Source organism: Vitis riparia, chromosome 13 (assembly GCF_004353265.1).
Source record: "Vitis riparia cultivar Riparia Gloire de Montpellier isolate 1030 chromosome 13, EGFV_Vit.rip_1.0, whole genome shotgun sequence".
In the NCBI taxonomy this organism is placed as follows: Eukaryota; Viridiplantae; Streptophyta; class Magnoliopsida; order Vitales; family Vitaceae; genus Vitis; species Vitis riparia.
In genome coordinates this window covers 1,783,108-1,807,916 of record NC_048443.1, presented here as the reverse complement: position 1 = coordinate 1,807,916, position 24,809 = coordinate 1,783,108, and the positions used below count along the sequence as shown (strand labels likewise).

Sequence of the window (24,809 nt, the reverse complement as noted above, 5' to 3'; positions counted from 1 at the left end):
GGGGATAAAAAAAATTTAAGAATTAGAAACTGGTTTGATAATAATTTTGGGAAATGCTTCTAATTTTTTTAATAATCGAAAATTTTATCTTAGTTTTTAATTTTCTTAACACTTAAAAATTTTTTATATTTTAAGTGCCCAAAAAAAAAAAAAGTTTTCCTAAAATCACTACCTAATAAAAATATGATTTTTGTATTTTATAATTTACCGCGCCAAATTAAAAACTTAACGCTCGAATTTTTGAAAAGTAAAATTCTTGTTTGTCCATGGAAGAACCGTACGTTCCTGCCCACGCGCCCAGAAGGCTCCAGAAACAGTGTGAGAACAACAACAGTACACAGAAGTCTGAAGAAGAATACAAAATTCATATTATTCATGTTGGATCAACTACCATTCCACCTCTAACCCTCTCTCTCCCCCTCTCTATCTCTCTCATATATATATATATATATATATGATCACATATACAAACAGATAATTCTGTTATCAAATCCAAACCCCACTTCGGATTCCAAGGGTTTTTTTTTTCTCTTTTTTCTTTCCCGGAACCACCAAGAATTGGAGAGAGATTTTCGAGAAGAAAGCAGGGGAGCTGAGATGTTGCAGTTGTTCTTTGCGGTGGCCTTCTCGTCGGTGCCTCTGACTCTGTATATCCCACCTCTGAGGAGCCTCAACCTCTTTGTAGAGACCATGGAAGATATAGTGAGGGAGACCAGTATGCATACTGACAGGCTCTATCCCCGTGTGCGGCAGGCCTTTTTCAGGATCCTGGACTGCATGCTTTGTAATAATATGAGGTAGATTAGATTGTTTTTTTTTTTTTCCCATGTTTTTTCCTTCCAATCTCTGGTCCAATTGTTTGTTCCCTTTTTTGGGGTTTGTTTTGCTGTTCTACATTATCAAATATTGTTGATGTAAATTAAGAATATGATGGTGGTGTGTTGAGATAGATATGGGGTTGGATTGAAGGGTTTTGTGATGGTTTTGGGTTTTTTTATTTTTTATGGGTAGACTAAGGTTAGAGAGAGTCATTTTTCCTGGTTTTTTCTTGGCATAGTTTATCAGGGAAGAAGAAGAGTTGAATTATAGATATATTGAGCTTGGTGTTTTTTTTTTTTTTGTTTTTTGCTTGAGCGATATGGGGTTGAAGGTTTTGTGATGATTTTGCGCCACACGTCTCCTTTTTTCTTTGTTTCTTTTTTTTTTTTTGTATTTTGGCTAGATTAAGGTCAGAGAGGGTGTCAATTTTTTTTTCTTGGCAGAGTTCAGGGAAGAGAGAGGAAGTTGAATTATAGATGTATTGAGTTTGTAGAAATCAGAGTGTCGATTTTTTCAGGTTTTTTCTTTGCATATAGTTGAAGGTTTAAATGTTGGGTAGATTTCTCAGTTTTGCTGGGGGAGGGGAGGAGGAAGTTGGATTAGATGTATTCTAGACTTGTTGAGTTTGTGGGATCATGTTTTCTCTTAGATGAAGAGCTCAAGGGTGTCATTTTTCTGGGTTTTTCTTTTCGTACTTCAAGATTTACACGTTCTGGGGTTTATGGGTTGACTGTTTTTTGTTAGATTAAGGCCAGAGAGTGTCATTTTTCTGGGTTTTGCTTTGCATAATTCAAGATTTCGACGTTTAGGGTTTTGTGGCTTGACTGTTTTTTTCTTAGATCATAAGGCTTTTGCTTTGCATAATTCAAGATTCAAACGTTTAGGGTTTGTGGGTTGACTGTTTTTTTCTTAGATTAAGGCCACAAGGGTGTCCTTTTTCTGGGTCTTTGTTTGCATAAATAAGATTTAAACGTTTAGGGTTTGTGGGTTTTTTTTTCTTTTGGGTTAGATTAAAGCCAGAGAGCATCATTTTTCTGGGTTTTTCTTAACATAATCAAAGCTTATGCAGGCTCCTTGTTTTTTTGTTAAACCAAGGCCAAAAAGTGCCATTTTTCTGGGGTTTTCTTTGCATAATACAAGACTTAAATGTTTGGGTTTGTAGGTTCATTGGTTATTATTATTATTTTTAATACATTTTTTTGGTTAGATTAAGGCTGGAGTGTCATTTTCCTGGGTTTTTCTTTGCATAATTCAAGATTTAAATGCCTAGGGTTTGTGGGGCTCATTGCTTTCTGTTGTTTTTTTGTCTTTTTTCCAGGTTTCTTTGCATAATTCAAAATTTAAAAGTTTGGGGTTTGCATACTCTTTTTTCACTGTTTTTTCTTCTATTAAGGCCAGAGAGATTTCCGGGTTTTTCTTTGCATAGTTGAAGATTTAAATGTTGGGTAGATTTGTCAGTTGTGCTGGGAGCAAGAGTAAGTTGAATTAGATGCATTTGAAACTAGTACAAATCGGGTAAGTCTTTCCAAAACAGGTATACTTAGTTTAATTTTCCAAATTCCCGGGTTTTCCTTCGTATAATCCCAGAATTAGTAAACTGGAGGAAGTTTAATAAAATGTATTGAACAGATATCTGAAAGGCAGGCTCTCCCTTTTCTTGCAGGTAGATTTGTCAGTTTTACTCACCTAATTTATGGGTTTTCTCGGCATATTTCAAGATTTAGGACGAGGAGGAAGCCGAATTAGGTAAGAATTTGGAAGGCAAACAGCCTTCGTTTTCAGAGAGAGACCGGGAAGGATGGATGGGTGGGAAAATGCATAGTATACAAGCTTTTGAATGGGGCCTTCCTTGTAGGGTTACAAGGGCTTGGCTGTTTGTTGTTGTCTATTCTCTGTAAGAGTGCAAACTGGGTTGATTCCGGGTCAAGCTTTGCTTTGCCCTAGATGATTTTTTTCGAATTCAAACGAAGTTACTTCATTTAGTAAACGAGTTTAGAGTCATTATCAAGAAAAAAGATTAATGAGAATGAAATCGTTTTATTGCTCGAAGATGGTTTCGAGTACAACAATGAATTGTTAATTACACTTTTTGTTCTATCTATTCAAACCAAAGGAAAAAAATAAAAGAGGGAACAGACATGTAAGGACTGAATGAATAAAACCGAAATCAAACTGTAGAGATCAAAACGAAGAAGAAGATGAAAGTATGACTTAGAATTCTGTACTAGCAGGGGCTTATTGATCTTAGCTAGAAAGTGTGCAGGGCTTTAAGAACCAAAACATATCCAAGGTTTTAGCTTCTCTTTCTGCAATGACAGAAACAGTTGTTCCATTGTTGCCTTTGTCTCCTTCTTTGTTGTTGTTCTGCTCTATTTCTTGAAGTAATCCCCTCTCCTACACATCATTTGATCGCAAAAAAAAACAGTAGAATGAGAGTTTGATCGGTTCTATTCCTATCCGGTTAACCTTTAAATTGTACGAGGAAGTAAATGCATCTAAGAAATGACCAAAAAAAAAAGTAGGACTTCCAAGATTCCTTATGGGAGAATATTGAAATAAAGCAATAGATGTACCAACTGTATATTGGCACTTAGACTTGAGTGTTTATTAAGGAATCCATTTGGCACTTAGACAACTTAGATGGTGGAAAGCTTTGTAAGAAAACTAAGCATCTAAATCAGATTGAAAGAAAGCTTATTGAGGAAGTAGCCTCAAACCAGAAACCCTAGACTGATCACAAAGCATGATGGATGTACAAATAGCATTGATGCTCGACTTTCAATTGAAAAAAAAAATATTTGAGGAAGCATCAAATCAAGATGGTGGTTTATCTCTATATATACTTTCAAAAGGACATGGAAAAGGGAAAAGATGCATAGAGAATCATTTGACAGACTTTCTTGTCTCATAAATCATGATCTTCTCAAAATAGGAAAGATTGGAGTCATGTTTCTTTAGGTCTGTTGTTTGTTGGGCTGGAAGTTATATTCTCCCTATGTATTAACATTTCTTTCACAAACGAGAATGAAAAAAAGACATGATGATTTTGTATAACCCGAAAAAACTGTAAGGATGGGATTGATTTTCATACCATTCGCCTAGATCTGGCAGCCTTGGGAGGGGTGGATTTGTTGGGTCCACGGGCGGCAGAGAAGCATTGAGGAGTAGGAGGACAAGTCCTGATCTGCAACAAGCTCTCCTCTTTCGGTTTAACGTTCTTCAAATCCAAAGAAATGGGAATGTTCTCTGCCTCGTCCTCTCTCCTGTTTTGCAAAACAACCACCAAAATCGTTTACTCATTTAGTTGTTACTAATCATCCAAGTTCTGTTGCTATTGCTGCAAATAAACGCGGAAAACTGATACTAGCATATACAAAAAGAAAGGGCCCTACTTCTTCCTCAGCTTCTGCTTGGTCTTGTTCTTCTCAATAGCTTGGGATTTCTGCTTTCCCACCTCAAGCAATGGCTTCCTTTCCCTTTCCTTGTCATTCAAACCCTCACTTGCCACTTCCTTCACAACTGGTTTCTTCGTTCCCACCGGGCTTTTCTTCAAATTCACCTTCTCCTCATTCTCCTTCTCCCTAGCTCTGGTTGCCAACTTCTTCAGTTCATGGCAGAACTCGGATATCTGGTTCAATATATCACGCCCTGCAAACAGGTTCCTTGCTGACAATGTGCTCTTCAGCCTTGGTGTTTCGTCTTTTTGTGCTCCGGGTTCGATCTGTTTCTTCTTTTCTGAGCTTGATTTGGTTTTCATGGACTTGGGCTGGTGATGGGGAGGAGTTGAGAAATTGGGGTTCTGGTTTTCACCGTCTTCTGTGAATTCCGGCATTGAAGACTGATGGGCGAAGCCTCTTCTTTTCAGTTTTGCATCTCTGAATCAAGAATAATTTTTTCAAACTTTGGGTGATAGAAAAGAAAATTTGAGTTTGGTTTGCAGGATTGGAAGCTTAAGTTTTATCATTACCTTCTATTCCAGTCGCCCAGTGGAAGGGTTTCAGATTTATCAGCTAAGCTCAAAACCTTCACCATACCAAAAAAGGAAAGTTAAGAAAACAGAGATAAATACGTAAAATTGACCAAACTTTTGTTTGGAAGCTCAGAAGACTAAAGAAAAAGGAAAGAAAATTAAATTTCAAGCCCTTGTTTTTCAGTTCACTATAACAACTGAAGTGAGAACCATTTTTTTCCCGGATCGCTGCCAAACGATAAAGAATCGCAGATTTAAAAGCTCTAATTTTCTTTCCATTTCTCACACTTCTTCACTAAATAAGAACAGAGAAGAAGCCACGGAAGACAAAATTCTGAACCCGTATGCCCCAAGCTGCATAAATCAGTAATTTTTTTTTTCTTTTCCCGCAATTTCTCGGCAAACAAGAAAAGATAAGAAGCCACAGAACACGAAATTCTGAACCCATATGGTGTCACAAGCAGCAGCCGGGTCAGTTGAGTGAGCCAACAACAAAAAAGACAGACATGATTCCCTATCCTTTAACCACACTTTCTTAGCAACCAAACAGAACAAAAACCGGAAACCCGGGATTCAAAAAAAAAAAAAAAAAAAAAAACCTTCGAATTAGGCGTTAATATGAGGAAATCCTCCACCGTCTTTGGATGCTTACAATCTGCCAAAAAAAAAAAAAACCAGTCAAAACCCAAAAAAGAAAAACTCAAAAGCCACCAAAATTCAACTAAATTTTGACTTCAACGTCTGAAAACCAACATCAAAGAAGCTTACCAGGTCTGCAGAACCAAGCTTCATCATCAACAAATTCTTGGGGAGCATTGAAATCAACCCACTGAGGTGCGTGGATGTGCTCGTAGAGCTCATCTTCCACGAATCTGGAGTCCAGGGTTTTCCAATCAATCTTCGCTGGCTCCATCTTCCAGAGAGAGAAAGAAGAGCGACAGAGACAATGGTTGCAGAGAAGAGAGAGAGAGGGCGAGAGTGAGAGGGAGGGAGGAGAATTGGAACGTTGGTGAGATGAGAGTGTGAAACGTTGGAGACCCTGGGTTTGTTCATAAAAATTTTCGACCGTTAGAGGCTTAATTATTTTATTTTATTATTATTTTTTACGGTTGATTCCTTTCATTAATGGCCGGATACTGGGCCGGGGCCGGGGCCTGGGCCTGGGCCAAGTGGGCGCTCTAGCGAAAATTAATTCATAATTTAGGAATCTCGTGTTCCCTTTTCCAAAGTTACTCACATTTTAAGGGAACAATATTATGTTGCAATATGAGAGTTATTTTATTAAAAATAAATGGAATTTCTGCGTGAATTACAAATAATAATAATAATAATAATAATAATAATTTAGAAATTTATTTTTTCTAATAAAAAATTTTAAAAATATTTTTAATAATATTTCCAAATATACCCTAATCATCTTTACTTTATCCAAACATAATATTTTAATTTATTTATGCACGAAGATAATACTATGTTTGGTTCAAAATAATAATAAAAATAGAATATTAAAAAAATATTTTTTTTTTCATGTTTGATTTTATAATAAAAAAATGTAAAAGAAAATCAATCAAAATTAAAATTATTATAAACTAAAATATTTTTAAATTATTTAATATTTATATAAAAGAGTTAAAATAAGTAAAATAAATTTCAAATAATATATAAAATTGATTTATTAACTTTAAATCTATTTTTTTACTTTTTTTTTAAAAAAAATCTTCTTTATTTAATTTCTCTCATATTTTCCTTTAAATTTTTTAAGAACCAAATATGATTTTAATTAGAGTCTATTTGAGAATGATTTTTGGGAACAAATTTCTATTATCTTAAACAAAAAATCCGGAAAACATATTTCACAGCAAAAAAATTATTTTTTATTTTTTGTTCTCATGAATAGAAAATATAATGTTTTTAGAGAATATATTTTAATTATTTTTTATTGTTTTCACTTGTTTTCTAAATACTGTTTTAAAAAATAATTATACAAATATATAGAATGATAAAAAACAAAACACTAGACATAAAAATTATTTTCAAAGCATATTTGAAAACATTAAAAATATGTCAAAAACATTTTAAGTTTTCAAATAGACTTTCATCCTACAAAATAGAATAGTTTTCAAAAACTATTTTAAAAAACAATTACCAAATATGCCCTAAGAATCCTAAAACTTGGTGGAAAGTACAAGAAAAAGAAAAATAAAGTGGTAAAATGTAAAAATGATAAGTTCGTCCTTTATAATATCCTAGAATTTTCCTTTTAAAATTATGACATGCAAGAAGTAATTCAACTGAACATTTCAGCAATCATTTTTGCAATTGAATAAAAAAAATTTACCATTCAATGGACCAGCTCTTTGCAGAAGGAGTGTTTGCCCCCCTCCACTTAGATCTGTTTCATCACATTTTTCATTTATCCATTTGAGACCCCAAAATAATAATAATAATAATAAAAATAAAAATAAATAAATAAATAAATATAAATAGAGCCACACAGAGACAATGAGACTTGAATGTGAAAGATTTAAAGATTACATGAAAAATCCAACCTTCTGCTATAATAGCTGAGTTTGTTCTCTTCTTCTTCTATTTAACAAAAACTAGTGTGAAGAAAGAAAAGAGTCATCACTGTAGTGTGTCCTTAACCATCTCTAAGCATCCGAGAGGGAAAACCCGAAAAAAGGGAAAACAAATAAGAAAATTTCACCGAGCAAAGAAAATGGAAGACTGTTTCCGGTTATTAGTGCCTTGATTCCTCACCAAATACCTCGATGTTGCAAACTGGGCATACCTGATTAAACAGAGTGGGATCAGCATCAAGGAATTTAATACAAGTATCAGAAAAGATTTAGCTGTGGAGGAGGTGTTTGGATGACCTTGTTGATGGTAAGCCATTTCGTGCCACAGTCTGTGTGATAGACATGCTTGCAGGGTAATTTTATTTGACGGTCCCCTCTTTTATACCCCATCTGGCAAATCACACATCTGGTTTGCAAAGAAGCCATAAGTATAAGCCTTGCATCTAATAAACAAGAACAGTAGAACCTCCAGCAAGCACTAAGAAATCATGAAGTTGAAATGAACCTCCTAAGAGAGGTAAGTTATGCAAGAAGTTCAAAGTTATGAGCAAGGGTTGAAGCCATTCTTGGAAAAATTCTATAGGAGTTCACAAGCAATAAACCTGTGGTTAATTTGAAGCTCATGTTGGAGGTGCTTCTTGGAAAGAGGAGATACCCCGAGCTTTTTATCACCTTTCTCGGAGAAGCTAAAAGCCTAATGTGAGTTGTGAGGGAAGTAGTTCCTATCACTAGGTTTTTTAACTTAAGATTCCTGAAAATAGGACCCTAGTCCTCTGCAACACATTTTTCTTTTACTTGCAATTCTTGCAAGGGTCGATAATAAAGTACTTTTGCAAAAGATCGTTGATAGGAAGAAGTGAATTATCCAGGCAACGTGACATGATTTGAATAGTCATTTTAAAGACAAAAGAACAAGCAACAAAGAAAAAAGGAAACAAAAGCACGGGTGCAAAGGACAAGGGTTCCACATAGGCCATTAGAATTCATTAGGGATGCAATGATAAATTACCCTTATAATCAATACAATCCAAAGATACATTTGCATTCATTTTCTAGTACAAATTTTATTGTATTTAAGGACATTATGGGTAAAATTCGTAGCTTTTGAATGGTATTGTTCTTTCCTCAAAATATTATTTCCCTTATGCTTCTCTTTTAAACAATACCGCTAGTCAATTCTTAGATGTTTATCAATGTTTGCATTTGTCATAACATGCTCTGTTGCTGAAAATTTTAACTTGCTTTGCTTCTCACAAATCTGAACTATGAGATAAGAGCCAGTTTTAGATCTTCACTGTTACCAAAATCGGAAGTAGCTAGTGATTTTATATTGAGGAATGAATTCATGCATGATGCATGAACCATAATAAGCAAGATATGTGTGCAGCATTTCTATCATTATGACCATCAATTTGCTTAATAAAAATTGCACATCAACATGAGATGGGGTACTGTCAACCAGGTCGGTCACACAAGAAGAAGGGCATGAACCCATCACATTCAGATGCCTATATTCAGATTTATATTATTTTCCCATCATTTTATCCAATTCAAACTCACAAATGTCATTCGAAAAAAACGAAAAGGAAAAACCATGCAGCAAAAGTTTTTAGGGTTAGTTTCTCTTTTCTAGCAAGTTAGGTCTAATTGTGCCTACAATCTATGCGTAGAGGAAGAAAACAAAAAACTACTTATTTTTTCTTGGGAATGAATCTAGTATTCTGAAGGTCAACATGTTCAAATCAAGCATCTGACAAATCAGCTGGCATTGAAAATGTTTCTGACCAAAAATCTAGTATTCTGAAGCTCAGAAAAAATGTTACCTCTCCGCAGATCTTTTTCTTGAGAATAAGCGGCCGGACTTGTACCTACAGGTTGGAAGCAAGTTAATATGCTCCTGGGAAAGACCTCGACTTTGAGTTCCCACTGCCTCACCCAAATCAAGCAATTCCTGCCAAACAAAAGGATGTATCACTGATCACATCAACATGTTCAAGCTTCAACTGTCACTGTTTCTTATTATTATTTCAAAATTGGCATGTCAAGACTCATTGACCATAAAAAGACAACAATATTCCAAAACCAGACACAGGCAACTTTTTTTTTTTTTCTTTGATAGGCATATTGGAAATGAACTACTTACTCTCTAGACATTTTTTGGAGGTCACACTGATTCCCAAAACCGTTATTTTTTTTTGGACAAACTTTGAGAGTGTGCAATTGCTTCATAAAACCATTGCCACCAGAGTTATCCCATTGGCTTCTGTCCCCTTCAGCACAGAGCCATTGATACACAGAATCATCAACTCAACCCTGACAAGGCAAAATACCATCACTCTGAATCATCATTTTCAAGAACTGATCATGATCTGCTCTCATCAGATTTTAATCTCCACAAACTCAAATGAGAGATTTCAATCTCACACTACCACACTCCCTTAGTAAAGTAATTGCATATAGATTCACAATCCCTCTTCAGGTCTTTCTTGATTTCATAATTTTCAAGGTCTTCAATTCCATGAATGCATGATATGTTGCCCTAACAATTTGTAGGTCTGTTCAAATTTGTATACATGAAGTATTTCTTCCACTCAATTTTTATTCCATACCACCAAATCCCACAAACAAGGCATCAGTCACTAGTGTGCACTCATCATACCCCAAAAATGTTCAACTCACAACCAAATGCATATCTGCTAGCATCCAAAGAGAAAAAAAAAAAAAAGCATCCACCAACAAACCTCATAGGTCATGTTATCAGGATCAACATTGTCTTGCCAAATAGCCTGCAACAATGCACAGAAAATGAAAAGATTTAATAAATGCTTTGTATAACCAGTTCAAATCTTATCTCTAAATCTATAACCTCAATTTATTGTTGAAGGAAAGAAGAGTGAGTTGACAAAAAACAATCGGTTGACATTTATGGATCAAAAGGGCTTGCCAGATATAGATGTGTCTACAAGATTATACAAACTTATGCATCTCAAATCATACAACATTCAGTCCATTTAGCTAAGAATCAATCTACAAGCAAATATGCATAATTTCTCTTTCAATTACTTTATTTAAATGGTGACAATGTACTGGATTTACAAATGGTGTGAATGTTGCACAATAACAATTAGCAAGCAAGTTTTATACCTGAGAACTGGTGGCACTGTAATGATTTGGACTGCCTGCAAAAATGAAGAAAATTTTGTAAGTTAGATAAATGATTAGGCTTTACAATGTCAGAATAAATTTAACTTCATAAAAATTGTTCGAGTTAATTAATGACAGCATGGAACTAACAAAAGAACCAAGGACAGCAAAACTTTTGTGAATCCTTTGCAACAAGAGTTTTCTTGTTTTAAGGCCAAAACCAAACATTGCTGGCATCCCAAGGACAACTAAATTGACTACCTCTTTTAATTAGCCATGGCTCAAAAGATTAGGGAAGAGGTCATTATATTTATGTGATCAAGTTCAAATTAATATATCATCAATAATAATTAAAGGGTCATTAAATGCAAACACAGAAACAGAAAAATTCCGAACTAACATTCTTCAGGAATAGCATGCACATTCATGACTTCATTTCCTGTAGGCTGTGTCTCTATGGTTGTAGGTTCTTCAACAATCATGGATGAAGGGTATTCCCAAGGTCTCCTGCTGACCTCTATTCCTGGTACATGTTCATTTACATCATAAGGACCATAATAAGTACTCCCGGGACCAGAAAATCCGAATTTGTAGGAATTCATATTCATTGTCCAGTAAAAGTTTTCCTGGATAGACTGCATCAGAGAAGAAAAAAAAAAAAAGAATCAGCACAAGGCAGATGGTTTAGATTCAATACACTTGTGAGGAATGCTAAGCATGCAACTGTGAGGAATATTAAAACTCTTGAACTTCCAATTGCTTGAAGACTGAGAAATTGTTAAAATAAAAAGGAAATAGAACTTGGGGTCTTATGAATGACTGGGGGTTTGAAAAGGCTGTTGTAAGGTTCCAAGTTTTCTTTTCTGTTCCAACAATTTCTCTGCAACCAAACAAAGGACTGAGCAATTCTTGCGTAGACAACAGTGTAATACAAATGCATAAATTTAACCATCCCCATCGCATCATTCATGAGCATTATGCATCTGCCAACCTTGCAACTAATGGCAAGCCAAAACTATGAACTGCCTATAAGGACATTTTCAATATTTATAATGTACAAATTTTATTTTTTTTCTCCTTCATTTTTTTTTCCTATTTTTCTCTAAAAGTATTCGTAATTGGAAATTAAAAGTACCTGATTATGCATTGCTTCAGCCTGAGCATAATTTATCGGAACATGGCCAAGACCTTCAAAGAAGTCCATAAAGCTTTCAGTGATTGTGTAAGGAAAGCCAGTGTTTATGTAATGCACCTCCATTTGTCTATTCCCGTTCATTTTTCAACAATTATTCCAACTCAATTGCACAAAAGACAAGCTGCAAACGAGACATACATTAAACAACATTATTAAATTCCTAGCAAAAAATTATAACATAAAAATAAATATAGGTAACAAAAAATTCGATTCAAATTTGATCAGTAACACTGCACTTGAACATTATCCTATGCGAAGGAAAAAATTTGTAACAAGGAATCATTAAATATCAATTACTCTCAAAAAAGCATTATTAGATTCCAGACAAAAAAAAACCCATGAAATATACAAATAATTTGATCAATATGAATCCAACCAATAATGCTCCCTTAAGGGAGAAAAAGAAAAAAATTATTGAAAAATTTGAATTTTTTTTTCTTTATCTAAGAAAAGAATAATAAAACCTCTGCTCAACTGTGCCTAAATCAACCTGCCTCACTTGAAACAACCTTTTTTTTCATTTCTATTTAGGAAAAACACAACACAAAGCTTGAGATTCAATTTTCTCTCTCTCTCTCTCTCTCTCTCTCTCTCTCTCTTTTTGACTTTTCTCGGAAAGAATGGAGGGGAAGTTTTCAGGAAAGCAATGAAGCAATACAATACCTCTCTTCACATTCCAAGCAAACTTCCCGACAGAAAAAGGAAACTGAAATGAGAAGAAGAAAAGCAGTTAGATTGCAAATCGAAATTCACCAATTACATGACCTTTCTTGCATCAATAACTGAAATTACATTCAAAACCATAAACCATATCAACATTCTCTAAGTTGAGAGAGCTAGTTTTACATATCGCTTAAGAGAAACAAGACAATACAAAACCTGATGCTCAAAATAATAATAATAATAATAATAATAATAATCATAATCGCTTCTTTGAAACCAGATGGAGCTAAAATGCAACAATACTTTATCTAACAAAAATTTCTTCGTATTTTGAACAAACTTTTCCTGGAAAAAAAAAAATCAGAGCATCAGAAGAAGAAAACTGTTAGATTACAGATGATTTTTTTTTTCATAAGAACTGAAACGACGACAGATGTACATCAACATTCAGGTATAGAAAGACAGGGGAAAAACAAGCTTCACATTGTCTTTAAGGAAGGAAAAAATGAACACCACAATACATCAGAATCAAAAAATTTGTCTGTTCTTTTCCTGAGATTCTCTCGGAAACCATACGAAGGTAAAATGCAATAATATTTAACAAAATTTTCTTCGCGAGCAGAGAAAAATAGAGAAGCTGGGAATCAGGAAAAGAAAAAGAAAAAAAAACCGTCGGATTTAGATCAAGTTCACCAATTCTGCACATCTTTCTTTTTTCTTTTTCTCGTAACAACAGACATTACAGAACAACAAACTTCTCTGTCTTTTTAACCACAAAACCTCTGACTCAAAAAATCTATTTCCCTTTGTCCCTTTGTTTCCCGACTTTCTCGACAACCAAACGGAGGTAAAATGCAACAATACCTCATTTAAAATAAATCTCTTTGCATTCCGAACAAACTTCAGATGAAGCTAAGAATAAGGTAAAAAAAACTGTTAGATTACAGATCAAATTCACCAACTTCGCGCAACTTGATTTAATTTTTTTCTGAAATTACATAAGAACTATCTTCTCAGTTTTTGTCACTACAAAAACTCAGACTTAAAAATCTTTTCTCTCTTCTTTTAATGAGTTTTCTGGGAAACCAAACATATTACATTCAACAAAAACTTCTTCGCATTCCAAGAAAATTTCCAGAAAAAAACTAAGATAAAAAAATTAAAAAGAAAGAAGAAACTGAGAACCAGAAGAAGAAAAAAAACTGTCAGATTACAGATCAAATTCACCAATTTTGCAAAAGTTTTTTCTCTCTTCCTTTAACATAAAAACTGAAATTATCTAAAAAAAATGCACGAAAAATACATCAAAATTCAACAGACATTGTAGAGATGGGATTGCAGAGCTTGAAGCTTGAGAAACAGACAAAGGAAGCTCACACTCACTCCCTCTCTCCCTATCTCTGTATAGAAAGTGAAAGGGAATGGGGGATTTTCTCTCTCTAGACTTTCTCTCTCTACTCCATTGTCTCTTTCCTCTCTTCTCTTCCTTTGTGGCGCTTTTATGCTGGGTTTTGGACACACGCCACCGCTGAGCAGACGATAAATTGGTGTTAAAAGATCGCGAGATATTGAGGCTGAGAAAAAGACAAATAATGCATGTTTGGTTCTCGAGAAAAAAGGAGAAGTGGGAAGAAGAAAAAGAGATGAAAATTTTTAAATATTTGTGTTTTGTTGCTGAGATATGGCCACATCTGCACGACCATTTCATGCAAAATCCCAAAAAATGAAAACAAAATTTCCGCAACGTTCCAAAAACTGATTTTTAAAATCAGTTTTTGAGAACCCTTTTAAAAATATTATAAATTGTTTTGAGTAATAAAATTTATCTGAGAATTTAATATTTTTTATATTATTTTTCTAAAAACTAATTCTTGAAAATAATTTTTAAAATTTAAAAATACATTTAAGAAATTTCTAAATAAAAGTAGTTTTTGATTACTTGCTTTGAAAATTAAGTGTTTTTGAAATAAATTTGAGTTGTTTTATGGTTTTTTTAATTAGTAAATAATTAAAAGTGTGTTTGGGACTAATTTTTAAAAAATATATGTTTTTTTAATAATTGAATGATAAAAAATTTTAAATTTTAAAAATACTACAAACACTCATTTGAAAAGTGTGATTCACAATGATTTTATATAATGTTTGTAACATTTCTAACATTTAAATAAATAAAAAATTAAAATATTAAAAAAATTAAAAACCTTTCCAAAAACACTATCAACAGAGGTGTAATAAGAACTCTAGAAATTATGGAAAATACTTTTAAAATTTGTATAATTAAAAAACTATTTCCATAATTGAATTTACAAATAGAATTTTGTTTTTGAAAACAACTATATTTAAGTCTTATCCTCATATTCTTTTGTAACTTTAAAAAAAAATATTATCAATTAGTCTTTTTTAAAAAATTATTTATAAAACAAAATTTTCAAATACGTATTTTTAATGAAAAGGAGCAAAATAAAAAACACGCATTTTAATTAAAAAAAATACTTCAAAATTAATATTTTAGGTGGAAGATTTAAAATTCATTTAAAAAATATTTTTAAAATTTTATCAAACACCTTATATTAAAAAAAAAAACACTTTTTAAACTAAAAATGCTTCCTAAAATATCTGTCTAACTCTCTTATTGGCAATTTTACTTATTGAGTGACCCTAAGAAAGATAAATAAATAACAAAAATCTATATATATTAAAGCAAAGTTTTACACCATATTCACTTTTTCCTTTTTTTGTCACATTATTGATAATAGGTGACATTCTGTGTACACTGGCAACTTTTTTCGTACCTACTTGTATTGCTATTTGCTAGTACGTTGCTATGTTTGTGGTTATAATGGGTGACAATCAAGTACAAATGTTTTTAAATAAACGAAAAATAATTTGCAAAAAAATGTCATACCACTTTTACACATACTCAATTATGAAAATATAGCATATAAATCGACATTTAGATTTTACGGATATATTAAAAATCACAAATATTGATATATTTGGATTTTACGTGTATATTATAGATAAAAAATTGATCAAAACTTATGGAAATATAAGAAAAAAAACCTCTTAAAAATGAAATTAAAAGTATGATAGACATTTTAAAATTGTTTTATTGAATAAATTGATATATATATATATATAATATGATTTGTGATATTAAATTTAATTATATATCATCGATTGATAAGAAATATGAATTTTGCAAATGTACACTTATTATGAAGTTAAATTATTATAAATATACTAATTATGTTATTCAAATATATTATTATGTTAAGTTAATTTACTTACATTTATTGAAAATATATCAATTAATTGTAAAAATGTACTAATTTAAATTCAATGTTATACTAATTTAAAAATGTACCGAGTTAATTTATTCTCAATATGCTATTATTACACTTGAATATCAAAATAAAATAAAATAATTAATTTAAAACTCAATTATTGCAAATGTACTAATCATGTGATTTGAATATATTTATGATTTTTATTTAAAAATATTGATAATTTTATTTATGATTTTATATTTGTTTTATATTTAATTAGTACAAAAAATAAATAATAAGATAATTAAAATTAACTTATTTATAATAATTTAATTTTTTACCAATATATCTTTGAAATTTTAGTGATTTTTTCTTATTTAAAACTCATATTTTGCTTGTATCATCAATATATTTGTGATTACCGATATATCCCCGATACATTTCCATCAGTATAATGGATACATCTTCTCATATATCGCTGATATATCGGCCATATATCGCTAATATATCTAGATATTTTATTCTTGCTCATAATTCAATTTTACCTAATTTTTGGGAACAAAATTTTATTTAAAAACTCGAGTATAAAAAAAATGGTTTATTGACTTGATTTTTAATGAAAATGCATAGAGGTATTTGGTAAAACTTAATACTTATTATTTAATAACTTAAAATTAAATTAAATTATACTTAAATTATTAATTTAAAATTTATTTTGATAAAATTAATTTTAAATTATAAAATTAACATATTTATCCTCGTAAATTATAACTAAGGAAAATAAGGTCAACTAATAATGAAGGCCTTAGAGTAGCAAAAGAGATTGTGGTGGTAACTAAGATAAATGAAAATAAAAATGTAAAATGAAGATATTGATTTAAAAATAAATTTATTATTTTAATCATTATTTAAAATTATTTTTTATTTTAAGTCATACAATCAAATTATTTTATTGAAAATATTTAATTTACTTAAAAACTTAAATTAAGTTATTGTGTCATTTTAAGATGCTAAGTTAATTTATCAAACACTCATTGTTAGAATGTATTTTTTATATTTTCAATTATTACTCATACCAAAAAAAAAAAATATAAAAATATTTGAAATTTCATTTCAAAAAACATTTTCATCCTTAAAATTTATTTTTGTAAAAGCTTGGAGTAGGAATGATTTTCATAATTCTTTTAAAGAACTGTGAGGTTATGTTTAACTCTCAAAATTTTTAAAAAAATGTTTTATAAATTTTTTTTTTATATATGTTTTTGTTATTAAATATAAAAAATAAATATAATTAAAATTAATTAAAAATACATGTATTTTAAAATTGCTTAATATTATAAAAAAATTAAAATAAGTTAATTAAGCTTAAATAAATATATAAAAATGATTTATTAATTTTATATATATTTTATGTATCTCGAATTTTCTCTTAAAAACGTACAACTAAGGAAAATCAAATCGAATAAAATAAAAATATCCACGTACTTGGTGGTGATAAACGAGAATCAAAGCCATTTCCACAGCCGGTGGAGTTCTGTGGGGGCAGCCGCATTCCCAGAGATCTCCGCCGTACATCTGTACAATCCTCACCAAAATCAAAAAAATATTTGGTCCCCAAGCCTTGAATTTCACAAAAATAAAAAAAATAATAAAAAAGAAGATAATGTTAATTAATATAAATCACGATAACCGTTGAGGTTTTCAACTACTCTTCACTCTGGCAAGCAACAACGTTGAGTGATCAACTGACAGCACGGTTTGAGAAAAAGTTCACTACAGCCAATGAGGGGGCGACACGAAGGCAGAAGTGGATGACCCCTAATTTATGGGTAGTTATTGAATTGGTCATGGGTCACGGGTGGAAAGGTAAAGGTCTGTTTGGCTCTGTCTAATCCTCCGGACCATCAACACTGGATAGTCTCATGAGTTTTTATTTTGATTGAATACCATTGTGAACAGTATTATAGAAAGATGGCTACATTATTTTTCCTTTTTGGGGGTTAAAATGGTCATTTTGATTTTCAACTAATTTCTATTAATTTTGAATTAATGAAAATTTTAGGGTATCCTCAAGTCAACATAACAATCCCGTGACTCGAATCCAAGACTCTTGATTATGATACTACTTATTAGATCAAACTTTAACGATATCATTTGAAAACCAATTGGTGTAAGGGGTAAATCAAACCTTTTATGACATTCAATATCATACTTTATGAACTTCTTCTAACAGCTATCATTTTGATGACCCATCATCGGACTTAAGAACGACATTGTTGCATACCAACAATCCATTTATTTTTATAAAAATAAAATTTATATATGATTGACTAAAATACCCCTTTCTTCAACTTGTTCACACATTTTTCCCACCATCCTAAACCTTAATCTTATTTATCTTTCATTTTCTTTTTAACTTTTCCTAATTATCTAATAAGTTTGACTTTAAACACATATATAAAGCTATTATTTTTTTAGTATGACTTAAAAAAGTGAACCCATGAAAGGCGTTAAGTCAACTAGTACCAAATGAGAAAAAAAAAAACAAAAAAGGACAATTAATTAAATAATAATTTAGAAAATAAAATCATATAAATAAATCAAAGATCAAAACGCAGCGTTTTGATGGGCAAGATACAAGGCAGACATAGTGGATGGAGAAAAGGACCGAAGAGTCGTGTAATTAAAAGAGATTGCGGATGTTTGTGGGCAGCATTAACTCCCCATCTCTTTTGTATTCTAATTGTGCTACTTCTTAAAGCCCTGTTTGGGGAAGTGGTAATGTACCTTTTAAAAGTGTTTAAATTAATGATAGATCTCATAAATGTAAATATTTTTTTTCCTTTTTTTTTATTATTATTGCAAATAAAAGAAATAAAAAAAAAAGAAAGTAGAAATTGATCTCTTTATGTCTGGTTCTCAGAAAGTAATGTATAAAAAATATTTAAAAAAAATGATTTTCTCATATTGGTTTCAGACAATTAAGTTAAATCACTTTGAAATAACATATAAAATAATTAATTAATTTTAAATATGTTTTTTATTTTTTAAAATTTTCTCTTTCATTGTACTTTTTTTTTTCTATTTTTTTCTCACATTTTACCTTATATTTTTCACGAACCAAACATTCATATTTAAATTAAAAAATAAAAATAAATGAAAAAATCATTTGGATTGAATTTCTCAAATGCAAAAACTTCTTTTTAAACCCAATAAGCCTTCAAATATTTTAAAGAAGTTTTAATAAAAGAGATTCCACATTAAAATGAGCTTAAATGAAGCTTATAATAAAAGGAATTTTTAGTACAAAAAGTTATCACCCATGAAGTCATAATTTTAATTTTACTTTCAAATTATAATTAAAATAAAAAAAATTATCCAAAATGATAAATTAAATTAAAATTTAATGTTAAAGCTTAAGATTTTGTATGGTTGTTGATTTGTTGGAGAAATGAATAAAATTTGGTTTGGTGGGATGTGAAAGGCAATGAATGGTGGCTTGACTTTTGCATTGAGAGAGTAAAGAAATTAAAAGCTTTTTGGGAGGCATTGAGAGATGTTTATTTACATCTAATTAGAGAACGGTTGAAGATGGATCACCAAAGCCAACCCCCTCTTAAAAGTTAGGGTTGGTGTCAATTGAGAGTCGTTAAGAATCATAGCACTTAAAAAGGGGCATTGATGAGTCACCCATTGGGTTGAAGATTTACGGACATATAAACAATCATTATGAATGACAACGGGATGAGTTTTTTTAGGTAACTGTCTTGTTTGTAGTGGGACTAAATAAACGAATTTTGGGTATTTTTTTTAAAACTTGGGATGAGTTTAGGACAAGTTTAGGTATTGTCCTTTCCCGTCTCCATTATAAATAAAATTTAATTAAAAAAATTAAATTAATTTTTATTTTTCTATTTTTAATATATAATAATAATAATAATTATAAAATACTTTTAAAATAAGTTATAAAAAATTATAATATTTTAATTATTTATAAAAATATATGTATTTTAATGTAATTAAAATAATTTAATATATATATATATATATATTTTTTAAATAAATGGGGCAGGACGGATGGGTATGAAAAATTCTTATACCCGCCTTGCCTCGTTTAATTTTTTTAATGGGACGATGATTTGAAATATTTTGAATAAACAAAACAAGATTGGGATAAGATAAGTCAAAACTGCCTCATTGTCATCCCTAACAATCATTCTCTAGTTATAACGTTTGTTTGTTAATACATGTTGTCGATTGTATTCTTCATTTTTAAAAGTTTTTATTCTTAAAATTTATAATTATATAGTATAATTTATATAATTCCATTACATTTTTATTAAATATTTATTTTAAATATTTGAAATCTTAAATTTTTTTATTGATTGGATTAGATTTTAAATCATTTTTTATAAAATTAATATACATCCTCGGTGGCATTTCACTTGACTCAAGCATGCTCTTTGCACCTTATTTATAAGGAAACTTTTGTGCCTTGCGTGATTAAAACCAAGCATTTTACATATCTTCTACCACATTTTCACAAACATTTTAAAACATTAATTTTATTAACACATCCACCTAAAAGAATTTCAATATACGGTAAAATATTGTCATTATTTTTTTTACATCTATTTTTTTTAAATTTAAATCCTATGATAAGTTTAAAGTTAATTCTAATATTTTTTATATACTTTTTAAATACACATACTAATATTACGTTAATAGTATATGAATACATTTTAGAGCATTTGAGTTAAAATTTCAAAATTAGATTTTGGATTAGCCTTTTAATCAAATAACCCATGTATATATTTAGACATTGAATGCATAAAGAGAGACTCTTGGCTTGGGACACACCCCACTTAAGAAAAAAAGAAGCTTAAATACAACATGGAGAGACAGTGGAAAATAGATAGTTTAATCATGAGAGGAGGCCCATGGGACCATAAAGAGTCTTATTTTGAGAGATCCATGGGGACCATACACAAGAGAAGAGAAGAGAAGAAGCCCATGTTAACAAGCAAGGAATTGATCCTTCTTAGCCACCAACTCATCTTCTCTTTTCCTTTTTTTTTTTGGGGTTTTTTTTTTTCTTTGGACATGTGTCGTCTATGTAAAGAGATGCAAAGAGAGGGAGTGGGAGAGAGGGATTTTGGAACTTCAAGAAAGTGGTCAAAGAAATTACAAAAGAAGTATAGAACACAACTCATGTACAAGTCATTTGGTGTGTGAAGTTAAGCAGCTATTCTAAAGTAATGTTTCTATGTATATAGAGAGAGATTTGTTGTGGAGTCAAGTTCATTAAAGTGAATTAAGGGAGTTGGCTAATCTTGCTTTATAAAAGTAAAGATTGTATAAATAAGAATTCCATTAGAAAGAACAGACCAATTATTAGCCTTAATGGTTCATATCATTAAAGTTTGAAGGAAAATACGAGAAAGAAAAGGTAGAAAGTGAAGAAAAATAAAAAATAGATTTAAAATTAATAAATTATTTCTATATATTATTTGAAACTTTTTATTTATTTATTTAACTTCTTTATATAAAAATTAAATAATTTAAAAATATATAAATTTATTAATAATTTTAATTATATATGATTTTCTTTTATATTTTTATAATAAAATTAAATATGAGAAAATTATTTTCCTTCCAATTTTTTATCTCTTTTTAGTGTTTTTGGAAACCACAGGAATGGTTATGGAGTTCAAATGGAATATGATTTTTGGTGAAGGGAATGCCCTTTGGAGCTTGAGTATAAATGTTCGATAAGGCCATTATCCAATTCCTTGATAAGGGCTTTATGGGTAAAGGTTCTATCTAATTCATTAACTTGTAGGCTTTCGATAGCTACACTTCTCAAAGGGGCCTATACCTTAAAAGAGTTTTTGGGAGGGTCAGACACCCCTTATAGAAAGGAAGGAAAGAGAAGATTGCCCTGTGCCCTAGGCCCAAGATCCTCAACTCTCAAATTGCTAATATATTCAAGATAATTTTGGTGCCACTGATCTCAATCCAATCAAGGAATTGAAAGTCGTTAGCTCATCCAAAATTTACCAAATTAAGAAGAAAATGTTGAATGAAGGAAACAATGATTGGGAAATGTTTGGATAACCTTTAACATGCCTTCCTTAATCCCTATAAAAAATGAGGAATAAAACCTTATTAACAAAAGGCAAAGGAAACAACCAACCAAACCTGGAAACAGCATAACAAGATAAGACTTAAAATTGGAAAATCATCAAAGGCAAATTCCTTATTATTCCACCACTAGAGATGTGGAAAGGGATCAAATTCCAGCATAAATTATCTCATTGCAATGCTAAGAGTATAGAAAGAACATGGAATAAAATCCTCAAGTCATATGACTGAAATTCCAGGGAGTGGTATTGGCGTTTGAACCACTCTAATGAATCAGTTTTTTTATGGGATCAAAAAAATCATCTGAAAAAGCAAAACGAGTTCGGGGAGTAACTCCCTGCAAAAACTGAATTATTCCAAGGGAAAAATTTCGCCGGGATAACTTCTCTGATAGAACTCAAAGATTTTTCATCACCATACCTAGAGCTAAAGGGGAAATGAGGGGAGAAAACTGATAATTAAGCGCCACCAGATCCATACTTCTTTCCGAACACGATCACCTGCAACTTGTCATAACCAGCAAGCACACCAGCGCCAGCAACTGCACGGAGAATGTTAGCACCAGCACCCTTGAAGAGAGACTTGGCACCCTCATTCTTCAGGATTTGTGCAAAGGCGTCAAAGGAGCTCTTGTATTTGACAGCTTCACCGGAGGTCATCATCATTCTTCTACGAACCGTGTCAATTGGGTAGGATGCAAGGCCAGCACCATTTGTGATCAGCCAACCGAGGGCAAAGCTAGCAAAGAAACTATCCTGCAAATATACAGAAAAACAGGAGGGGAAATGAATATAAAGGAGGTCAAAGCTAATTTTGAGATTTCTCTAACCTAAAAGCTCACAACATTTCAACGGCTAGGGCCCATGAATAAACTGCAATGGTTTCTGCTTTTTCCTTGTTTTTTCATAACAAGGAATGAATTTGAAAAAAAAAAAAAAACCCTTAAATCACCTTATTTTGGATGTATAATTAAATATTACTAAGGGAATCTGTTCTTCGTATCAATTGAAACAAATCTGAAGATGAATACTTTTAGAAAGGCGAGATTTCCACAGATTTGTCATATAAGGCGTTGCGTGCCTTCATATATCGAATAATAATATATCTTTTACTAGCATTGCTAGGAAACAAACAGCACAGTTACGCAAGGTGTAATATACTAACCTGCAAACTTCCAGTAAGGACCACTGGCTTCAGAGAATCATACATTCCAAAGTAGAGACCACGGTAAACAATGATCCCAACACATGAAATATTGAATCCACGGTAAAGCCCAGCAATACCGTCAGACTTCAGGGTCTTCCTGTAGACATCAACCAAGCCATTGAATTGTCTCTCTCCTCCCTTCTTTGCAGCCTTTGCATCATTTGCTAGACGGGTTCGGGCATAGTCCAGCGAGTAAACAAATAGAAGGGACGAAGCACCAGCAGCACCTCCTGACGCCAAGTTTCCAGCAAACCATTTCCAGTAACCATCCCTGTCTTTCTTGAAATTGAAAAGCCTCTTGAAGTAATCCTTGAATGCAAAGTTCAAGGCCTGGTGCAAAATTAAAAAGCAATTAATCATAAAGGGCATGAGAAAGGAAAATCACAAATCAGAGAATCCAGGAAAAATGGAAAATAACAACTAGCCTGAGTGGGGAAGTAACGGATGACATTAGCAGTGTTTCCTCTCCACAGTGACATAAACCCTTCATCCTTTATTGTCCGGCTAAAACACTCACCAATGCCCTTGTAAGGTTCAGAGAGCCTACCAGTCTTGATCATCTCATCCTGGTTCTGGATCAAAAGCTTCACACGCTCAATTGGAGCAGCAGCTGTTTTGGATACAGCAGCAGAGACTCCACCCATAAGAAAATCAATGGCAAAACCGGCAAGGCCTTTCTCTTTGGGGGCTGGGACAAAAACAGGGGAGACATTTGACCCAACCATCAATGGATCAAAAGTAGCTCCGCACATGGGGTACTGCAATGCGGCATTGGTGTAATTCCCATATGCAGAGTGTCTCTGATACAAGGTAGGCTGTTGGAATCTGCCATCAAAAGCCTGAATGTTCTGGGAATGATGCAGATGGCCAGCCACCTTCTGCATGATAGTTGGGTACTGAGGCTGATCAATCATTTTGTCTTCCCCTGCAAGGGTGCAAAAGATTATACATAAAAAAGGTGAGATTATACATAATTAGTCGGTAAACACATGTGCACTCACTATTGAAATAAGAGCAACCACTAGTGAATCAAACAAACCAAATGTAAATAATTCCCAGGAATTTCTTTACATGATTTAATACAAAAACAGAATAAAATATAAAATGGGTGCTAGTAGAACCCCAAAATCTTCTACATGTTTAAAGGGTTCTAAATTTGGATGAGAGCTTCACATGAAGCTCCTCTAGAGCAGTGACACAACATCAAGCACACCAGTAGTGAATCAAGCAAACCAAATGTAAATAATTCCCAGGAATTTCTTTACATGATTTAATACAAAAACCGAATAAATATAAAATGGGTGCTAGTAGAAACCCCAAAATCTTCTACATGTTTAAAGGGTTCTAAATTTGGATAAGAGCTTCACATGAAGCTCCTCTAGAGCAGTGACACAACATCAAGCACACCACTAGTGAATCAAGCAAACCAAATGTAAATAATTCCCAGGAATTTCTTTACATGATTTAATACAAAAACCGAATAAAAAATAAAATGGGTGCTAGTAGAACCCCAAAATCTTCTACATGTTTAAAGGGTTCTAAATTTGGATGAGAGCTTCACATGAAGCTCCTCTAGAGCAGTGACACAACATCAAGCTCAGATAATCCTTTGCTGTTCTTGGAGCAGTAGTAGGTAAAATGAGGTATGAAACTAGAAAACATATGAATGATTTGATGCCCCATGCTGATATGAACTAACACCCCATGTTTAGGAAGGACATTAAATAATAAAATGAAATTAAGAAAACATTTTAAAATAAGAATCTAAATGAATAAACATAGTAAAGAAGGCATGTCAATGACATAGAGAAGAACCGCAT

General features: G+C 31.8%; 3 protein-coding genes and 1 long non-coding RNA gene across 6 annotated transcripts; 1 reads left to right on the top strand and 3 right to left on the bottom strand.

Moving 5' to 3' along the window:
• Positions 1-404: 404 nt before the first annotated feature.
• LOC117928198 lies at positions 405-2,806 on the top strand. Its single transcript, XR_004653570.1, has 2 exons — positions 405-797; positions 2,483-2,806. It is a non-coding gene; the product is annotated as an uncharacterized LOC117928198 (long non-coding RNA).
• A 30-nt stretch (positions 2,807-2,836) lies between these two features.
• Positions 2,837-5,782, bottom strand: LOC117928195. Its single transcript, XM_034848116.1, has 6 exons — positions 5,558-5,782; positions 5,389-5,444; positions 4,787-4,842; positions 4,212-4,694; positions 3,911-4,082; positions 2,837-3,213 (listed from the first exon to the last, which is right to left on the bottom strand). Exons 1-6 carry the CDS (start codon positions 5,700-5,702, stop codon positions 3,064-3,066), a joined length of 1,062 nt encoding a protein of 353 aa, XP_034704007.1. The 5' UTR covers positions 5,703-5,782; the 3' UTR covers positions 2,837-3,063.
• Positions 5,783-7,285: 1,503 nt separating this feature from the next.
• LOC117928197 (E3 ubiquitin-protein ligase BIG BROTHER-like) lies at positions 7,286-13,853 on the bottom strand. 3 transcript variants are annotated; one of them, XM_034848119.1, is made up of 11 exons: positions 13,691-13,853; positions 13,235-13,282; positions 12,674-12,715; positions 12,371-12,413; positions 11,648-11,828; positions 10,913-11,147; positions 10,513-10,547; positions 10,110-10,154; positions 9,192-9,319; positions 7,666-7,774; positions 7,286-7,580 (listed from the first exon to the last, which is right to left on the bottom strand). In XM_034848119.1, the coding sequence occupies exons 5-11, from the start codon at positions 11,786-11,788 to the stop codon at positions 7,530-7,532; spliced, it is 744 nt and encodes a 247-aa protein (XP_034704010.1). In that variant the 5' UTR covers positions 11,789-11,828; positions 12,371-12,413; positions 12,674-12,715; positions 13,235-13,282; positions 13,691-13,853; the 3' UTR covers positions 7,286-7,529. The 3 variants fall into 3 exon arrangements, with proteins under 3 accessions (XP_034704010.1, XP_034704009.1, XP_034704011.1); XM_034848118.1 differs by lacking the exon at positions 12,674-12,715; XM_034848120.1 differs by lacking the exons at positions 12,674-12,715; positions 13,235-13,282.
• An 8,045-nt stretch (positions 13,854-21,898) lies between these two features.
• On the bottom strand, positions 21,899-23,947 carry LOC117928194 (ADP,ATP carrier protein 1, mitochondrial-like). The gene is made up of 3 exons (XM_034848114.1): positions 23,415-23,947; positions 22,948-23,319; positions 21,899-22,538 (listed from the first exon to the last, which is right to left on the bottom strand). Exons 1-3 carry the CDS (start codon positions 23,901-23,903, stop codon positions 22,242-22,244), a joined length of 1,158 nt encoding a protein of 385 aa, XP_034704005.1. The 5' UTR covers positions 23,904-23,947; the 3' UTR covers positions 21,899-22,241.
• Positions 23,948-24,809: the final 862 nt, after the last annotated feature.